Genomic DNA, 13,085 nt, shown 5'->3' with positions numbered 1-13,085 from the left:
AAATCAATGGAATGAATCTACGTTGGCAGTGGATCACCACTGAGACAATCAGAAGAGCAGATAAGACAGATTTGCAAGGGATCCATGAGGCTCTGTGCAGGCGGGTGACACTGCGGAAACGAACGAGGAATTCTTTTCACACCAAAGACATGAACAAGAATTCCAGAATAAGTTAGGGGAGGTGGATGTGCAAACCCCTTCACCGAATCCAGCCTCCTTCGGCAGCTTGAGCCCTCATTTCAGATAGAGAAGAGCTGCTGTATCTAGGCGGTGGGCCGCATTGTGACTTCAACACCACAGCCATGGGGGCCGGGGCTGAGAGGTGCTCCCTAACGAGGAAGAAAAGCCCATCCACCACCCTCACCCCACTTCGCCTGTTTGTGGTAACTTTCATCCCCTTCTGCAACCCCTCCTATTCTAAGGTTTTTCCCCTCCGCCTATCTCAACCCTCTCCCCCTATCTCAACCCCAGCTCCTGCACCATGTAGTGTCTATCGGTTTTATGACCCCCGGGTCAAATTCTGCCCATCGCTCCCCTGCGAGCCAGCCGCTCTGTTCCTCTTTAAAGCAGTGAGCAGATGCACCTTCAGCACGTTACTGTGCGCATTCAGATCGCTGGAGCATGTTCCATAACTGCAAAGTAGCCAGTTCTGGTTGGAAACCGTTTATGGCGTGGCGTTAACTCTAGTTTTACAAACTCTTTGCTGGTGCTACCAGGAGCAGTTGCTGACACTTAGCTATTCTTTTCGGTTGCCCCGTCATAGTTTTCTAGCCCTCGCCTTTCCCCATCCGCTGATTCTTAAGCGGAGAATGTCACCCGGGGGTTTACTCATCAGTAATACAATAAGAGTTTGTTAGCCAATTTCTGTCTCTATGGATAGAAATTCCATGCTTGAATAAGAAGACTATAGCAGCAGGACTATACTACCAACCACCAGCCCAGGATGGTGATGGTGATTGTGAAATGCTCACAGAGATTAGTGAGGCTACAAAAATAGAAGACTCACTAATAATGGGGGATTTTAACTATCCCTGTACTGACTGGGTACGTGTCATCTCTGAACGGAGATAAAATTTCCAGACTCCATTAACGACGGCTTTTTGGGCGTGCCTAGTCCTAGAACCCACAAGAGGAGAGGCAATTCTTCATTTAGTCCTAAGTGGTGCAGAGGATCTGGTCCAAGAGGTGAATCTAGCTGAACTGCTTGGCAACAACGACCGTAATGTAATTAAATTTAAACATCCTTGGGAGGGAAATACCAAAGAAGCCCACCACAGTAGCATTTAACTTAAAAAAAGAGGAACTGCCCAAAAATGAGGAAGCTAGCTAAACGGAATATAAAAGGAACAGTCACAAGAGTGAATTGCCTGCATGCTGTATGGAAACTTTTTAAAACCACGATAACAGAGGCTCAAATTGAATGTGTGCCCAAATTTAATTAAAAAAACAGTAAGAGGACCCAAAAAAAAAAAAAGCCACCGCAGCTAAACAACAAAAAAGAGACATAAAGGCGTCCTTTAAAAATTGGAAGTCAAATCTGACTGAGGAAAACAGAAAGGAACATTAATTGTGGCAGGTCAGATGTAAAAGTTTGTTTAGGCAGGCCGAAAAGTATTTGAAGAGCCACTAGCAAAAGACACAAAAAGCTTTTTGAGTACATCAGAAGCAGGAAGCCTGCCAAACAGTCAGTGAGGCCACAGGGCGATGGAGGTGCTAAAGGAGGACCAGGCTGTGGGGAGAAGCTAAATAAATTCTTTGCATCGGTCTTCATGACTGAGAGGATGTGAGGGAGCTTCCCAAACCTGAGCCATTCTTTTTAGGTGACCAATCTGAGGAACTGACCCAGACTGAGGTGTCATTAGAGGAGGTTTGGGAACAAATTGATAAACTAAACAGTAATAAGTCACCAGGACGAGATGGGGTTCACCCAAGAGTTCTGAAGGAACTCGAATGTGAAATTGCAGAACTACTAACTGTGGTATGTAACCTATCAGTTAAATCAGCTTCTGTACCAGATGACTGGAGGATAGCTAATATAACACCAATTTTTTTTAAAATGGCGCCAGAGGCGATCCTGGCAGTTACAGGCCGGTAAGCCTAACTTCAGTACCGGACAAATTGGTTGAAACTATAGTAAAGAACAGAATTATCAGACACATAGATGAACATGGTTAGTTGGGAAGGAGTCAACATGGTTTTTGTAAACAGAAATCATGTCTCACCAATCTATTAGAATTCTCTGAGGGGATCAACAAGCATGTGGACAAGGGTGACCCAGTGGATACAGAGTACTTGGACTTTCAGAAAGCCTTTTCAAGGTGCCTTACCAAAGGCTTTCAAGCAAAGTAAGCTGTCAAGGGATAAGAGGGAAAGTCCTCTCATGGATCAGTAACTGGTTAAAGATAGGAAACAAAGGGTAGGAATAAATGGTCAGTTTTCAGAATGGAGAGCGGTAAGTAGTGGTGTCCCCCAGGGATCTGTACTAGGATCAATCCTAGTCAACATATTCATAAATGATCTAGAAAAAGAGGTAAACTGTGAGGTGACAGTTTGAAGATGATCTAGAATTACTCAAGATCGTTAACTCCAAGGCTGGTTACAAAGAGTTGCAAAGGGATCTCTCAGAACTGTCTGACTGGGCAACAAAATGGCAGATGAAATTCAGTGTTGAGTAATGCAAAGTAATGCACGTTGGAAACATAATCCCGGCTATACTTACAAAATGATGGGGTCTAAATGAGCTGTTACCACTCAAGAGAGAGATCTTGGAGTCATTGTGGTTAGTTCTCTGGAAACATCTGCTCAATGTGCAGCGTCAGTCAAAAAAGCAAACGGAATGTTAGGAACCATTAGAAAATGAATAGGTAAGAAGACCGAAAATATCCTATTGCCTCTATATAAATCCAGAGTTTTACGACGGTGTGCGGTTCTGGTCACCCCATCTCAAAAAAGATCTATTAGAATTGGAAAGGGTACAGAGAAGTGCAACAAAAACAATTAAGGGATGGAACAGCTTCCTTATGAGGAGAGATTAAAAAGACTGTGACTGCTCAGCTTGGAAAAAGAGACAGCTAAAGGGGGGATATGATGGAAATCTATAAAATCATGGCTGGTGTGGAGAAAGTGAATAAGGAAGTGTTAGTTACCTCTTCACAAACACAAACCTCTTCACAAACAAAAGAATCAGGGTCACCCAATGAAATTAATAGGCAGCAAGTTTAAATCAAACAAAAGGAAGTATTTCTTAATGATTCCCAACATTCTGTTCACTTTTTTGACTGCTGCTACACGTTGATGGATGTTTTCCGAGAACTATCCACAATGACTCCAAGATCTCTTTCTTTCTGTGCTGTTGAGGAGGATGAAAGTCCCAGGGAAGAAGAGCATCCAACTAGAGCAGAAGGAAAAATCCCGTAGTTGGGACCCTCCTTCCAGATGGTGTTTTGGTATCCTCTCGCACTGAGGATACCTCTCCAGGGGAGGGAAGTCCAGCTATTAGGAAGACACAGCTATTAGTAATGGGCCATTTGCTCATTAGAAACATAGATAGCTGGGATTGCGATGACCAGGAGAACCGCATGGTGATTTGCCTGCCTGGTGCAAAGGTTGCAGATCTCTTGAGACATCTAGATAGACTTATGTGTAGTGCTGGGGAGGAGCCAGTGGTCGTGGTACGTGTAGGTACCAATGACATAGGGAAGGATAGGAGAGACATCCTGGAGGCCAAACTTACACTGCTGGGTAAGAGATGGAAGTCCAGGACCTCCATGGTAGCATTCGCTGAGATTCTCCCAGTTCCACATGTAGGGCCAGTTAGGCAGGCAGAACTGCAGAGTCTCAATGCGTGGATGAGACGATGGTGTAGGGAGGAGGAGTTTAGATTTATTAGGAACTGGGGAAACTTTTGGGAAAGGGGGAGCCTATACAGGAAGGATGGGCTCCACCTAAACCAAAATGGAACCAGATTGTTGACACTTAACATTAAAAAGGTCATAGAACAGTTTTTAAACTAAGGGCTGGGGGAAAGCTGACAGGTGCGGAGGAACACGTGGTTTGGACATCCCTTAGGGGAGGATCTATTAATAGAGAATCTCTATGTCCTAGTGAGGACAAGAGGATGGAAAATGATAAAATATAGGCAGGGTCTGATCAGAAACAATCAAATAAAAAAGAGTCCCATTCAATTACATCGTGTAATGGCAGACAACTAAAAGGAGACAAGTTTTTAAAGTGCTTATATACCAATGCTAGAAGTCTAAATAATAAAATGGGTGGACTAGAGCGCCTCGTATTAAATGAGGATATTGATATAACAGGATCACAGAAACTTGCTGAAATGAGGATAATCAATGGGATACAGTAATACCAGGGTACAAAATATATCGGAAGGATAGAACAGGTCGTGCTGGTGGGGGAGTGGCACTATATGTGAAAGAAAGCGTAGAATCAAATGAAGTAAAAATCGTAAATTAATCAAACTGTACCATAGAATCTCTATGGATGGAAATTCCATGCTCTAACAATAACAATGTAGCGGTAGGGGTATATTACCGACCACTGACCAGGATGGTGATAGTGACTGTGAAATGCTCAGAGAGATTAGAGAGGCTATTAATATAACAATTAATTAATATAAAAAACTCAATCATAATAATGGGGGATTTCAGTTTTCCCCATATTGACTGGGTACATGTCTCCTCAGGACGGGATGCAGAGATATAGTTTCTTGACACCTTAAACGACTGCTTCTTGGAGCAGCTGGTCCTGGAACCCACCAGAGGAGAGGCAATTCTTGATTTAGTCCTAAGTGGAGCACAGGATCTGGTCCAAGAGGTGAATATAAGTGGACTGCTTGGTAATAGTGACCATAATATAGTTACATTTCATATCCCTGTTGCAGGAAAAACACCACAGCAGCCCAACACTGTAGCATTTAATTTCAGAAAGGGGAACTACACAAAAATGAGAAGGTTAGTTAAACAGAAATTGAAGGGTACAGTGCCAAAAGTGAAATCTCTGCAAGCTGCGTGGAAACTTTTTAAAGACACCATAATAGAGGCTCAACGTAAATGTATACCCCACGTTAAAAACATAGTAAGAGAACCGAAAAAGAGCCACCGTGGCTAAACAACAAAGTAAAAGAAGCAGTGAGAGGCAAAAAGGCATCCTTTAGAAAGTAGAAGTTAAATCCTAGTGAGGAAAATAGAAAGGAGCATAAACACTGGCAAATGAAGTGTAAAAACAGAATTAGGAAGGCCAAAAAAGGATTTGAGGAACAGTTAGACAAAGACTCAACAAGCAATAGCAAATTTTTTTTTAAGTACATCAGAAGCAGGAAGCCTGCTAAACAACCAGTGGGGCCACTGGACGATCGAGGTGCTAACGGAGCACTCAAGGACAATAACGCCATTGCGGAGAAACTAAATGAATTCTTTGCATCGGTCTTCATGGCTGAGCATGTGAGGGAGATTCCCAAACTTGAGCCATTCTTTTTAGGTGACAGATCTGAGGAACTGTCCCAGATTGATGTATCATTAGAGGAGGTTTTGCAACAAATTGATAAATTAAACAGCAATAAGTCACCAGGACCAGATGGGATTCACCGAAGAGTTCTGAAGGAACTAAAATATGAAATTGCAGAACTACTAACTGTAGTCTGGTTTCAGAGTGGCAGCCGTGTTAGTCCGTATCAGCAAAAACAACGAGGAGTCCTTGTGGCACCGTAGAGACTAACACATTTATCTGGGCATAAGCTTTCGTGGGCTAGAACCCACTTCATCAGGTGCATGGAGTGGAAAATACAGTAGCAGGTATAAATTCACAGCACATGAAAAGATGGGAGTTGCCTTACCAAGTAGGGGGTCAGTCTAACGAGACAATCCAATTAACGGTAGGATAATAAGGGAGGAAAAATCCCTTTTGTGGTGGTAGAGTTTCAAGCAATTGACAAGAAGGTGTGAGTAACAGTAGGGGGAAATTAGTATGGGGAAAATTAGGTTTTGTAATGACTCAGCCACTCCCTGTCTTTATTCAGGCCTAATTTGATGGTGTCCAGTTTGCAAATTAATTCCAGTTCTGCAGTTTCACGTTGGAGTCTGTTTCTGAAGTTTTTTGTTGAAGAATTGCCACTTTTAGGTCTGTTATTGTGTCCAGGGAGCTTGAAGTGCTCTCCTACTGGTGTTTGAATGTTATAATTCCTGATGTCAGATTTGTGTCCATTTATTCTTTTGCGTAGAGACTGTCCAGTTTGGCCAATGTACATGGGAGAGGGGCATTGCTGGCACATCTTTTCATGTGCTGTGTATTTATACTTGCTACTGTATTTTCCACTCCATACATCCGATGAAGTGGGTTCTAGCCCACAAAAGCTTATGCCCAAATAAACTTGTTAGTCTCTAAGGTGCCACAAGGACTCCTCGTTGTTTTGATTGTAGTCTGTAAACCATCATTTAAATCAGCTTCTGTACCAGATGACTGGAGGATAGCTAATGTGAGCCGATTTTTAAAAAGGGCTCCACAGGTGATCCCGGCAATTACAGCCTTGTAAGCCTGATTTCAGTACTGGGCAAACTGGTTGAAACGATAATAAAGAACAATATTGTCAGACATATAGATGAATATAATTTGTTGAGGAAGAGCCAACATGGTTTTAGTAAAGGGAAATCATGCCTCACCAATCTACTAGAATTCTTTGAGGGAGTCGACAAGCAAGTGGCCAAAGGGGATCCAGTGGATATACTGTACTTAGCTTTTCAGAAAGCCTTTGACAAGGTCCCTCACCAATGGCTCTTATGCAAAGTAAGCTGCCACGGGATAAGAGGGAAGGTGCTCTCATGGATTGGTAACTGGTTAAAAGATAGGAAACAAAGGGTAGGTATAAATGGTCAGTTTTCAGAATGGAGAGAGGTAAATAGTGGTATCCCCCAGGGGTCTGTTCTGGGACCAGTCCTATTCAACATATTTATACATGATCTGGAAAAAGGGGTAAACAGGGAGATGGCAAAATTTGCAGATGATACAAAATTACTAAAGATAGTTAAGACCCAGGCAGATTGCGAAGAGCTACAGAAGGATCTCTCAAAACTGGGTGACTGGGCAACAAAATGGCAGATGAAAGTTAATGTTGATAAATGTAAAGTAATGTACATTGGAAAGAATAATCCCAACTATACATATAAAATGTTGGGGTCTAAATGAGCTGTTCCCACTCAAAAAAAAGATCTTGGAGTCATTGTGAATAGTTCTCTGAAAACATCCACTCAATGTGCAGCGGCAGTCAAAAAAGCAAACAGAATGCTGGGAATAATTAAGAAAGGGATAGCTAATAGGACAGAAAATATCATGTTGCTTCTATATAAATCCATGGTACACCCACATCTTGAATACTGTGTGCTGACGTGGTCACCCCATCTCAAAAAAGATATATTGGAATTGGAAAAGGTTCAGAAAAGGGCAACAAAAATTGTTAGGGGTATTGAACGGTTCCGTATGAGGAGAGATTAATAAGACTGGGACTTTTCAGCTTGGAAAAGAGACGGCTAAGGGGAGATATGATTGAGGTCTATAAAATCATGAGGTCTATAAAATCTGGTGTAGAGAAAGTAGATAAGGAAGTGTTGTTTACTACTTCTCATAACCCAAGAACTAGGGGGTCACTAAATGAAATTAATAGGCAGCAGGTTTAAAACAAACAAAAGGAAGTATTTCTTCACACAACGCACAGTCAACCTGTGCAACTGCTTGCCAGATGGTGTTGTGAAGGCCAAGACCATAACAGGGTTAAAAAAAGAACTAGATAATTTCATGGAGGGTAGGTCCATCAATGGCTATTAGCCAGGATGGGCAGGCTTGGTGTCCCTAACCTCTGTTTGCCAGAAGCTGGGAATGGGCGACAGGGGATGGATCACTTGATGATTCCCTCTTCTGTTTATTCCCTCTGGGGCACCTGGCACTGACCACTGTCGGAAGACAGGAGACTGGGCTAGATGGACCTTTGGTCTGACCCAGTAGGGCCGTTCTTATGTTGTTAATATCGTGACCCACCAAAAAAATAACCTGTGAGCACCCCTGCAACTTCCTCATGGGTCAGGACCCCCAATTTAAGAAAGGCTGGTCTCCCCTGTGAAATCTGTATAGTAAAGGGTAAAACACACAGAAGACCAGATTTCATGTTACAGAAGTTAATTTAAATGATAGGTTACAGACTACAGTTAGTAGTTCTGCAATTTCACATTTGAGTTCCTTCAGAACTCTTGGGTGAATCCCATCTGGTCCTGGTGACTTATTGCTGTTTAATATATCAGTTTGTTCCAAAACCTTCTCTAATGACACCTCAATCTGGGACAGTTCCTCAGATCTGTCATCTAAAAAGAATGGCCCAGGTTTGGGAATCTCCCCTCACATTCTCAGCCGTGAAGACCAATGCAAATAATTCATTTAGTTTCTCCATCGTCCAGTGGCCCCACTTGTTTAACAGGCTTCCTGCTTCTCAAATAATTTTTTTTTAAATTGCTATTACTTTCAGTCTTTGTCTAACTGTTCCTCAAATCCTTTTTTGGCCTTCCTTATTGTATTTTTACACTTCATTTGCCAGTGTTTATGCTCCTTTCCATTTTCCTTACTAGATTTAACTTCCACTTTTTAAAGGATACCTTTTTGCCTCTCCCTGCTTCTTTTTACTTTATTGTTTAGCCACGGTGGCTCTTTTTTGGTTCTCTTCCTATGTTTTTAACGTGGGGTATACATTTACGTTGAGCTTCTATTATGGTGTCTTTAAAAAGTTTCCACGCAGCTTGCAGAGATTTCACTTTTGGCGCTGTACCCTTCAATTTCTGTTTAACTAACCTCCTCGTTTTTATGTAGTTCCCCTTTCTGAAATGAAATGCTACAGTGTTGGGCTGCTGTGGTGTTTTTCCTGCAACGGGGATATGAAATGTAACTATATTATGGTCACTATTACCAAGCGGTCCAGCTATATTCACCTCTTGGACCAGATCCTGTGCTCCACTTAGGACTACATCAAGAATTGCCTCTCCTCTAGCAGGTTCCAGGACCAGCTGCTCCAAGAAGTGGTCGTTTAAGGTGTCAAGAAACTATATCTCTGCATCCCGTCCTGAGGGGATATGTACCCAGTCAATATGGGGATCATTGAAATCCCCCATTATTATATTGAGTTTTTTATATTAATAGCCTCTCTAATCTCCCTGAGGATTTCACAGTCACTATCACCATCCTGGTCAGTGGTCGGTAATATACCCCTACCGCTATATTGTTATTGTTAGAGCATGGAATTTCCATCCATAGAGATTCTATGGTACAGTTTGATTCATTTACGATTTTTACTTCATTTGATTCTACGCTTTCTTTCACATATAGTGCCACTCCCCCACCAGCACCACCTGTTCCGTCCTTCCGATTATATTTTGTACCCTGGTATTGCTGTATCCCATTGATTATCCTCATTCCACCAAGTTTCTGTGATGCCCATTATATCAATATCCTCATTTAATACAAGGCACTCTAGTCCACTCATTTTATTATTTAGTCTTCTAGTATTGGTATATAAGCGCTTAAAAAACGTGTCTCCTTTTAGCTATCTGCCATTACCCGATGTAATTGAATGGGACTCTTTTTTTATTTGACTGTTTGTTTCTGATCAGACCCTGTCTATATTTTATCATTTTCCATCCTCTTGTCCTCACTAGGACATAGCGTTACTCTATTAATAGATCCCCCACTAAGGGATGTCCAAATCATGTCCTCCTCTGCACCTGTCAGCTTTCCCCCATCCTTCCTGCATAGGCTCCCCCTTTCCCAAAAGTTTCCGAAGTTCCTAATAAATCGAAACCCCTCCCCTCTGCATCATCGTCTCATCCATGCATTGAGACTCTGCAGTTCTGCCACTGCTGGGTTCAAATCTGGGTGGCTGGAGAGTGGCGGTTATTAGCTGGGCACCCAGCTCTGAAGGCAGCACCCTGCCAACAGCAGTGCAGAAGTAAGGGTGGCCGTACCATACCATGCCACCCTTACTTCTGTGCTGCTGGCTTCTGAGCTGGGTTGTTGGAGAGTGGCAGCTGCTGACCGAGGGCCCAGCTCTGCAAGCAGCAGCGCAGAAGTAAGGTGGCAATACCATACCATGCCGTTCGTACTGCTGCTGCTGGCGGTGGCTCTGCCTTCAGAGGTGGGATCCCGGCCAGCAGCTGCCGCTCTCCAGCTGCCCAGCTCTTAAGACAGCACTACCGCCAGCAGCAGCGCAGAAGTAAGGGCAGCAGTGCCGCAACCCAGCCGTAATCTTGTAACCCCCCCACAACTCCTTTTTGGGTCAGGACCCCTACAATTACAGCCCCGTGAAATTCCAGATTGAAATAGCTGAAATCATGAAATTTAGCGTTTTAAAAATCCTATGACTGTGAAATTGACCAAAATGGACCGTGAATTAGGTAGGGTCCTACCCCTGACCCATGTCACTCTCAGCGCCTCACCCATCCTGATAGACAGCTGGCAGAATCTCCCTCCCCAAATTTACTTCCCCATGAGCATGTGCATGGCAGAATCCAATTTCTCCTTTGTGGGCACCTGCTGTTCCGTAATCCGTTACCACTGGGTTATTCCACTTCCTCTTCCAAGCATGCAGGCTTCCCTTGTCATTGCTGTGTTATTCATCTGTCTCTCTAGCTTCACACCGCAGTGTCATCAGGCAGCGCTGTTCAGAGAACTGACTGCTTCTGTAGCTCCCCAGTGCCTCACCACTGCTGGAAGGAATCATAGAAATGTAGGGCTGGAGGGGACCTCGAGAAGTCATCAAGTCCAGCCCCCTGGGCTGAGGCAGGACCAAGTAAAATTATCCCATCCCTGATAGGTGGGATAAGCCTTCATTCCTATTGCATGCACACACACACACACACACGTGGCTAGAGAGAGGAAATACGGGGTGGATTTGTGGGGAGGGAACAAAGGACACTCCATGTTTGAAAGATGAGGAGAAATAACCTGGCTGTAATGGATCAGCAGGGCCGCCCAGATGGGGCGGCAAGTGGGGCAATTTGCCCCAGGCCCTGCAGGGGCCCCCACAAGAATATCGTATTCTATAGTATTGCAATTTTTTCTCATGGAAGGGGCCCCCAAAATTGCTTTGCCCCAGGCCCCCTGAATCCTCTGGGTGGCCCTGTGGATCAGAGCACTCCACCTGCCCCCTTCGCACTTCAGAGAAGGAAAATTTACACAGGGGTTAGGTTGTTTTTTTTTACCTTTCTCAGGTCTGGTCTACACTGGAGGGGGGGATTGATCTAAGTTTCACAACTTCAGCTATGTGAATAACGTAGCTGAAGTTGACATACTTAGATCTACTCACCATGGTGTCTTCGCTGCGGTGAGTCGATAGCAGACGCTCCCCCGTCGACTGCACCTGCACCTCTCGCTCCAGTGGTGTACCGGAGTCGACGGGAGAGCGCTCGGTGGTTGATTTATCATGTCTAGACTAGACGCGATAAATCGACCCCCGCTGGATCGATCGCTGCCCGTTGATCCTGCGGGTAATGTAGACAAGCCCTCGTTCTCCCCAACCGTTATTGTGCTGTGTTTCTCTTCTTTGCTATGCCCCTTTCTTTCCTCTCACCCTGGCAGAGGGGATGACTCCTGTCCGGGTTCTCTCTCTTTACTCCAGCGGATGACAGGATGGTGAGAGAGGATGAGGAAGAGAATCCACGGCAGGCAAGCTGTGAGGAGCCAAAACCCCATGGGGCATCATCCAGATGCTCCAGAGAAGACATCGCATCAAGCCTCCAGCAGGAAAAAGCCTCTGAGAGTCAGCACGGGGCAGAAAGGCAGCAGGGAAAGCAGCCAGGGAAGAAAGGGTGTCAAGTCATTAGTTCTAGTAGAGGTGGAAAGGACATCCGGGAAACCTCAATGCAGCAGAGAACCCATACAAGAGAAAAAAAAAACCCACCCACTGAATGTGAGAAAAGATTCAATATGAGCAAACGGATTGGTAGATCTCAGACCCCGCACCCGGGAGAGAAGCCCTATAAATGCCAGGAGTGCGGGAAGAGTTTCAATCAGAGCTCCAACCTTATTCTGCACCAACGAACGCACACGGGGGAGAGGCCCTACAAATGCCTCGACTGTGGGAAAAGTTTCAATCGGAGCTCGAGCCTTGTCGTGCATCAGAGAATCCACACAGGAGACAAACCCCACAAATGCACCAAGTGCGGGAAGAGTTTCATTCAGAGCTCCAACCTGACGACGCACCAGAAAATCCACACGGGAGAAAAAAACTGTCAGTGCCCAGAGTGTGGGAAAATGTTCAGCGACAACTCAGCCCTGATTAAGCACCGAAGAATCCATTCGGGACAGAAACCCTATAAATGCCCAGAATGTGGGAAAGGGTTTAGCGACAGCTCAACCTGTATTCGACACCAGAGAACTCACACGGGAGAGAGACCCTACAAATGCCTGGACTGTGGGAAAAGCTTCAATCTGAGCTCCAACCTAGTTACGCACCGGAGAATCCACACGGGGGAAAGACCCTATAAATGCCTCGACTGTGGGAGAAGCTTTAGTCAGAACTCGCATCTGATTAAACATCAGAAAGTCCACACGAGGTTGAAATCTTGAATGTGGGAGTGGTTGCAGTCGGGGCTTTGGTTGGGTTTGGATCAGCAAATCCATACAGGGAAGAAACTTCCTCAATGTCCTGAGAAGGGAAAATGTCATGGGGGTGGGGGAATGCAATCAATGGTATTTTTTTTGCGGGGGGGGGGGAAGAAATTAGACATATGAATGCTTGCTGGGAATGGAGGAGAATTTTTGAGTGGGGAGGGATGGGGAAGACAGGCTTGACTTGGTGCGAAACGTGACAATCCCGCAGTGATCTGGCCTTCCATCCGCCGTTCGTTTTATCGAAAAGCGGCACGGTCACGATGGTTGTCTCACCACCATGGAGAAAAAGCTCCAGCAGGGTGTGTGCCCTGACCCTCCCCGGTGCCGCCCCCGGGGCCACCCTGGATATTGGTGACTTCGCAGGATTGAGCCAGATCTGAGAACTTCACTACACGACATCTGGGACGACACCATTGACTGAGGTCACA

At 44.7% G+C, this 13,085-nt stretch overlaps 1 protein-coding gene across 1 annotated transcript; it reads left to right on the top strand.

The window, feature by feature from the left end:
- Positions 1-319: 319 nt before the first annotated feature.
- Positions 320-12,714, top strand: LOC120382912 (zinc finger protein 239-like). Its single transcript, XM_039500391.1, has 2 exons — positions 320-383; positions 11,663-12,714. Exon 2 carries the CDS (start codon positions 11,674-11,676, stop codon positions 12,610-12,612), a length of 939 nt encoding a protein of 312 aa, XP_039356325.1. The 5' UTR covers positions 320-383; positions 11,663-11,673; the 3' UTR covers positions 12,613-12,714.
- Positions 12,715-13,085: the final 371 nt, after the last annotated feature.

Source organism: Mauremys reevesii, linkage group 15 (assembly GCF_016161935.1).
Source record: "Mauremys reevesii isolate NIE-2019 linkage group 15, ASM1616193v1, whole genome shotgun sequence".
NCBI classification, from domain to species: Eukaryota; Metazoa; Chordata; order Testudines; family Geoemydidae; genus Mauremys; species Mauremys reevesii.
This window is presented reverse-complemented; position numbering and strand designations above follow the sequence as displayed.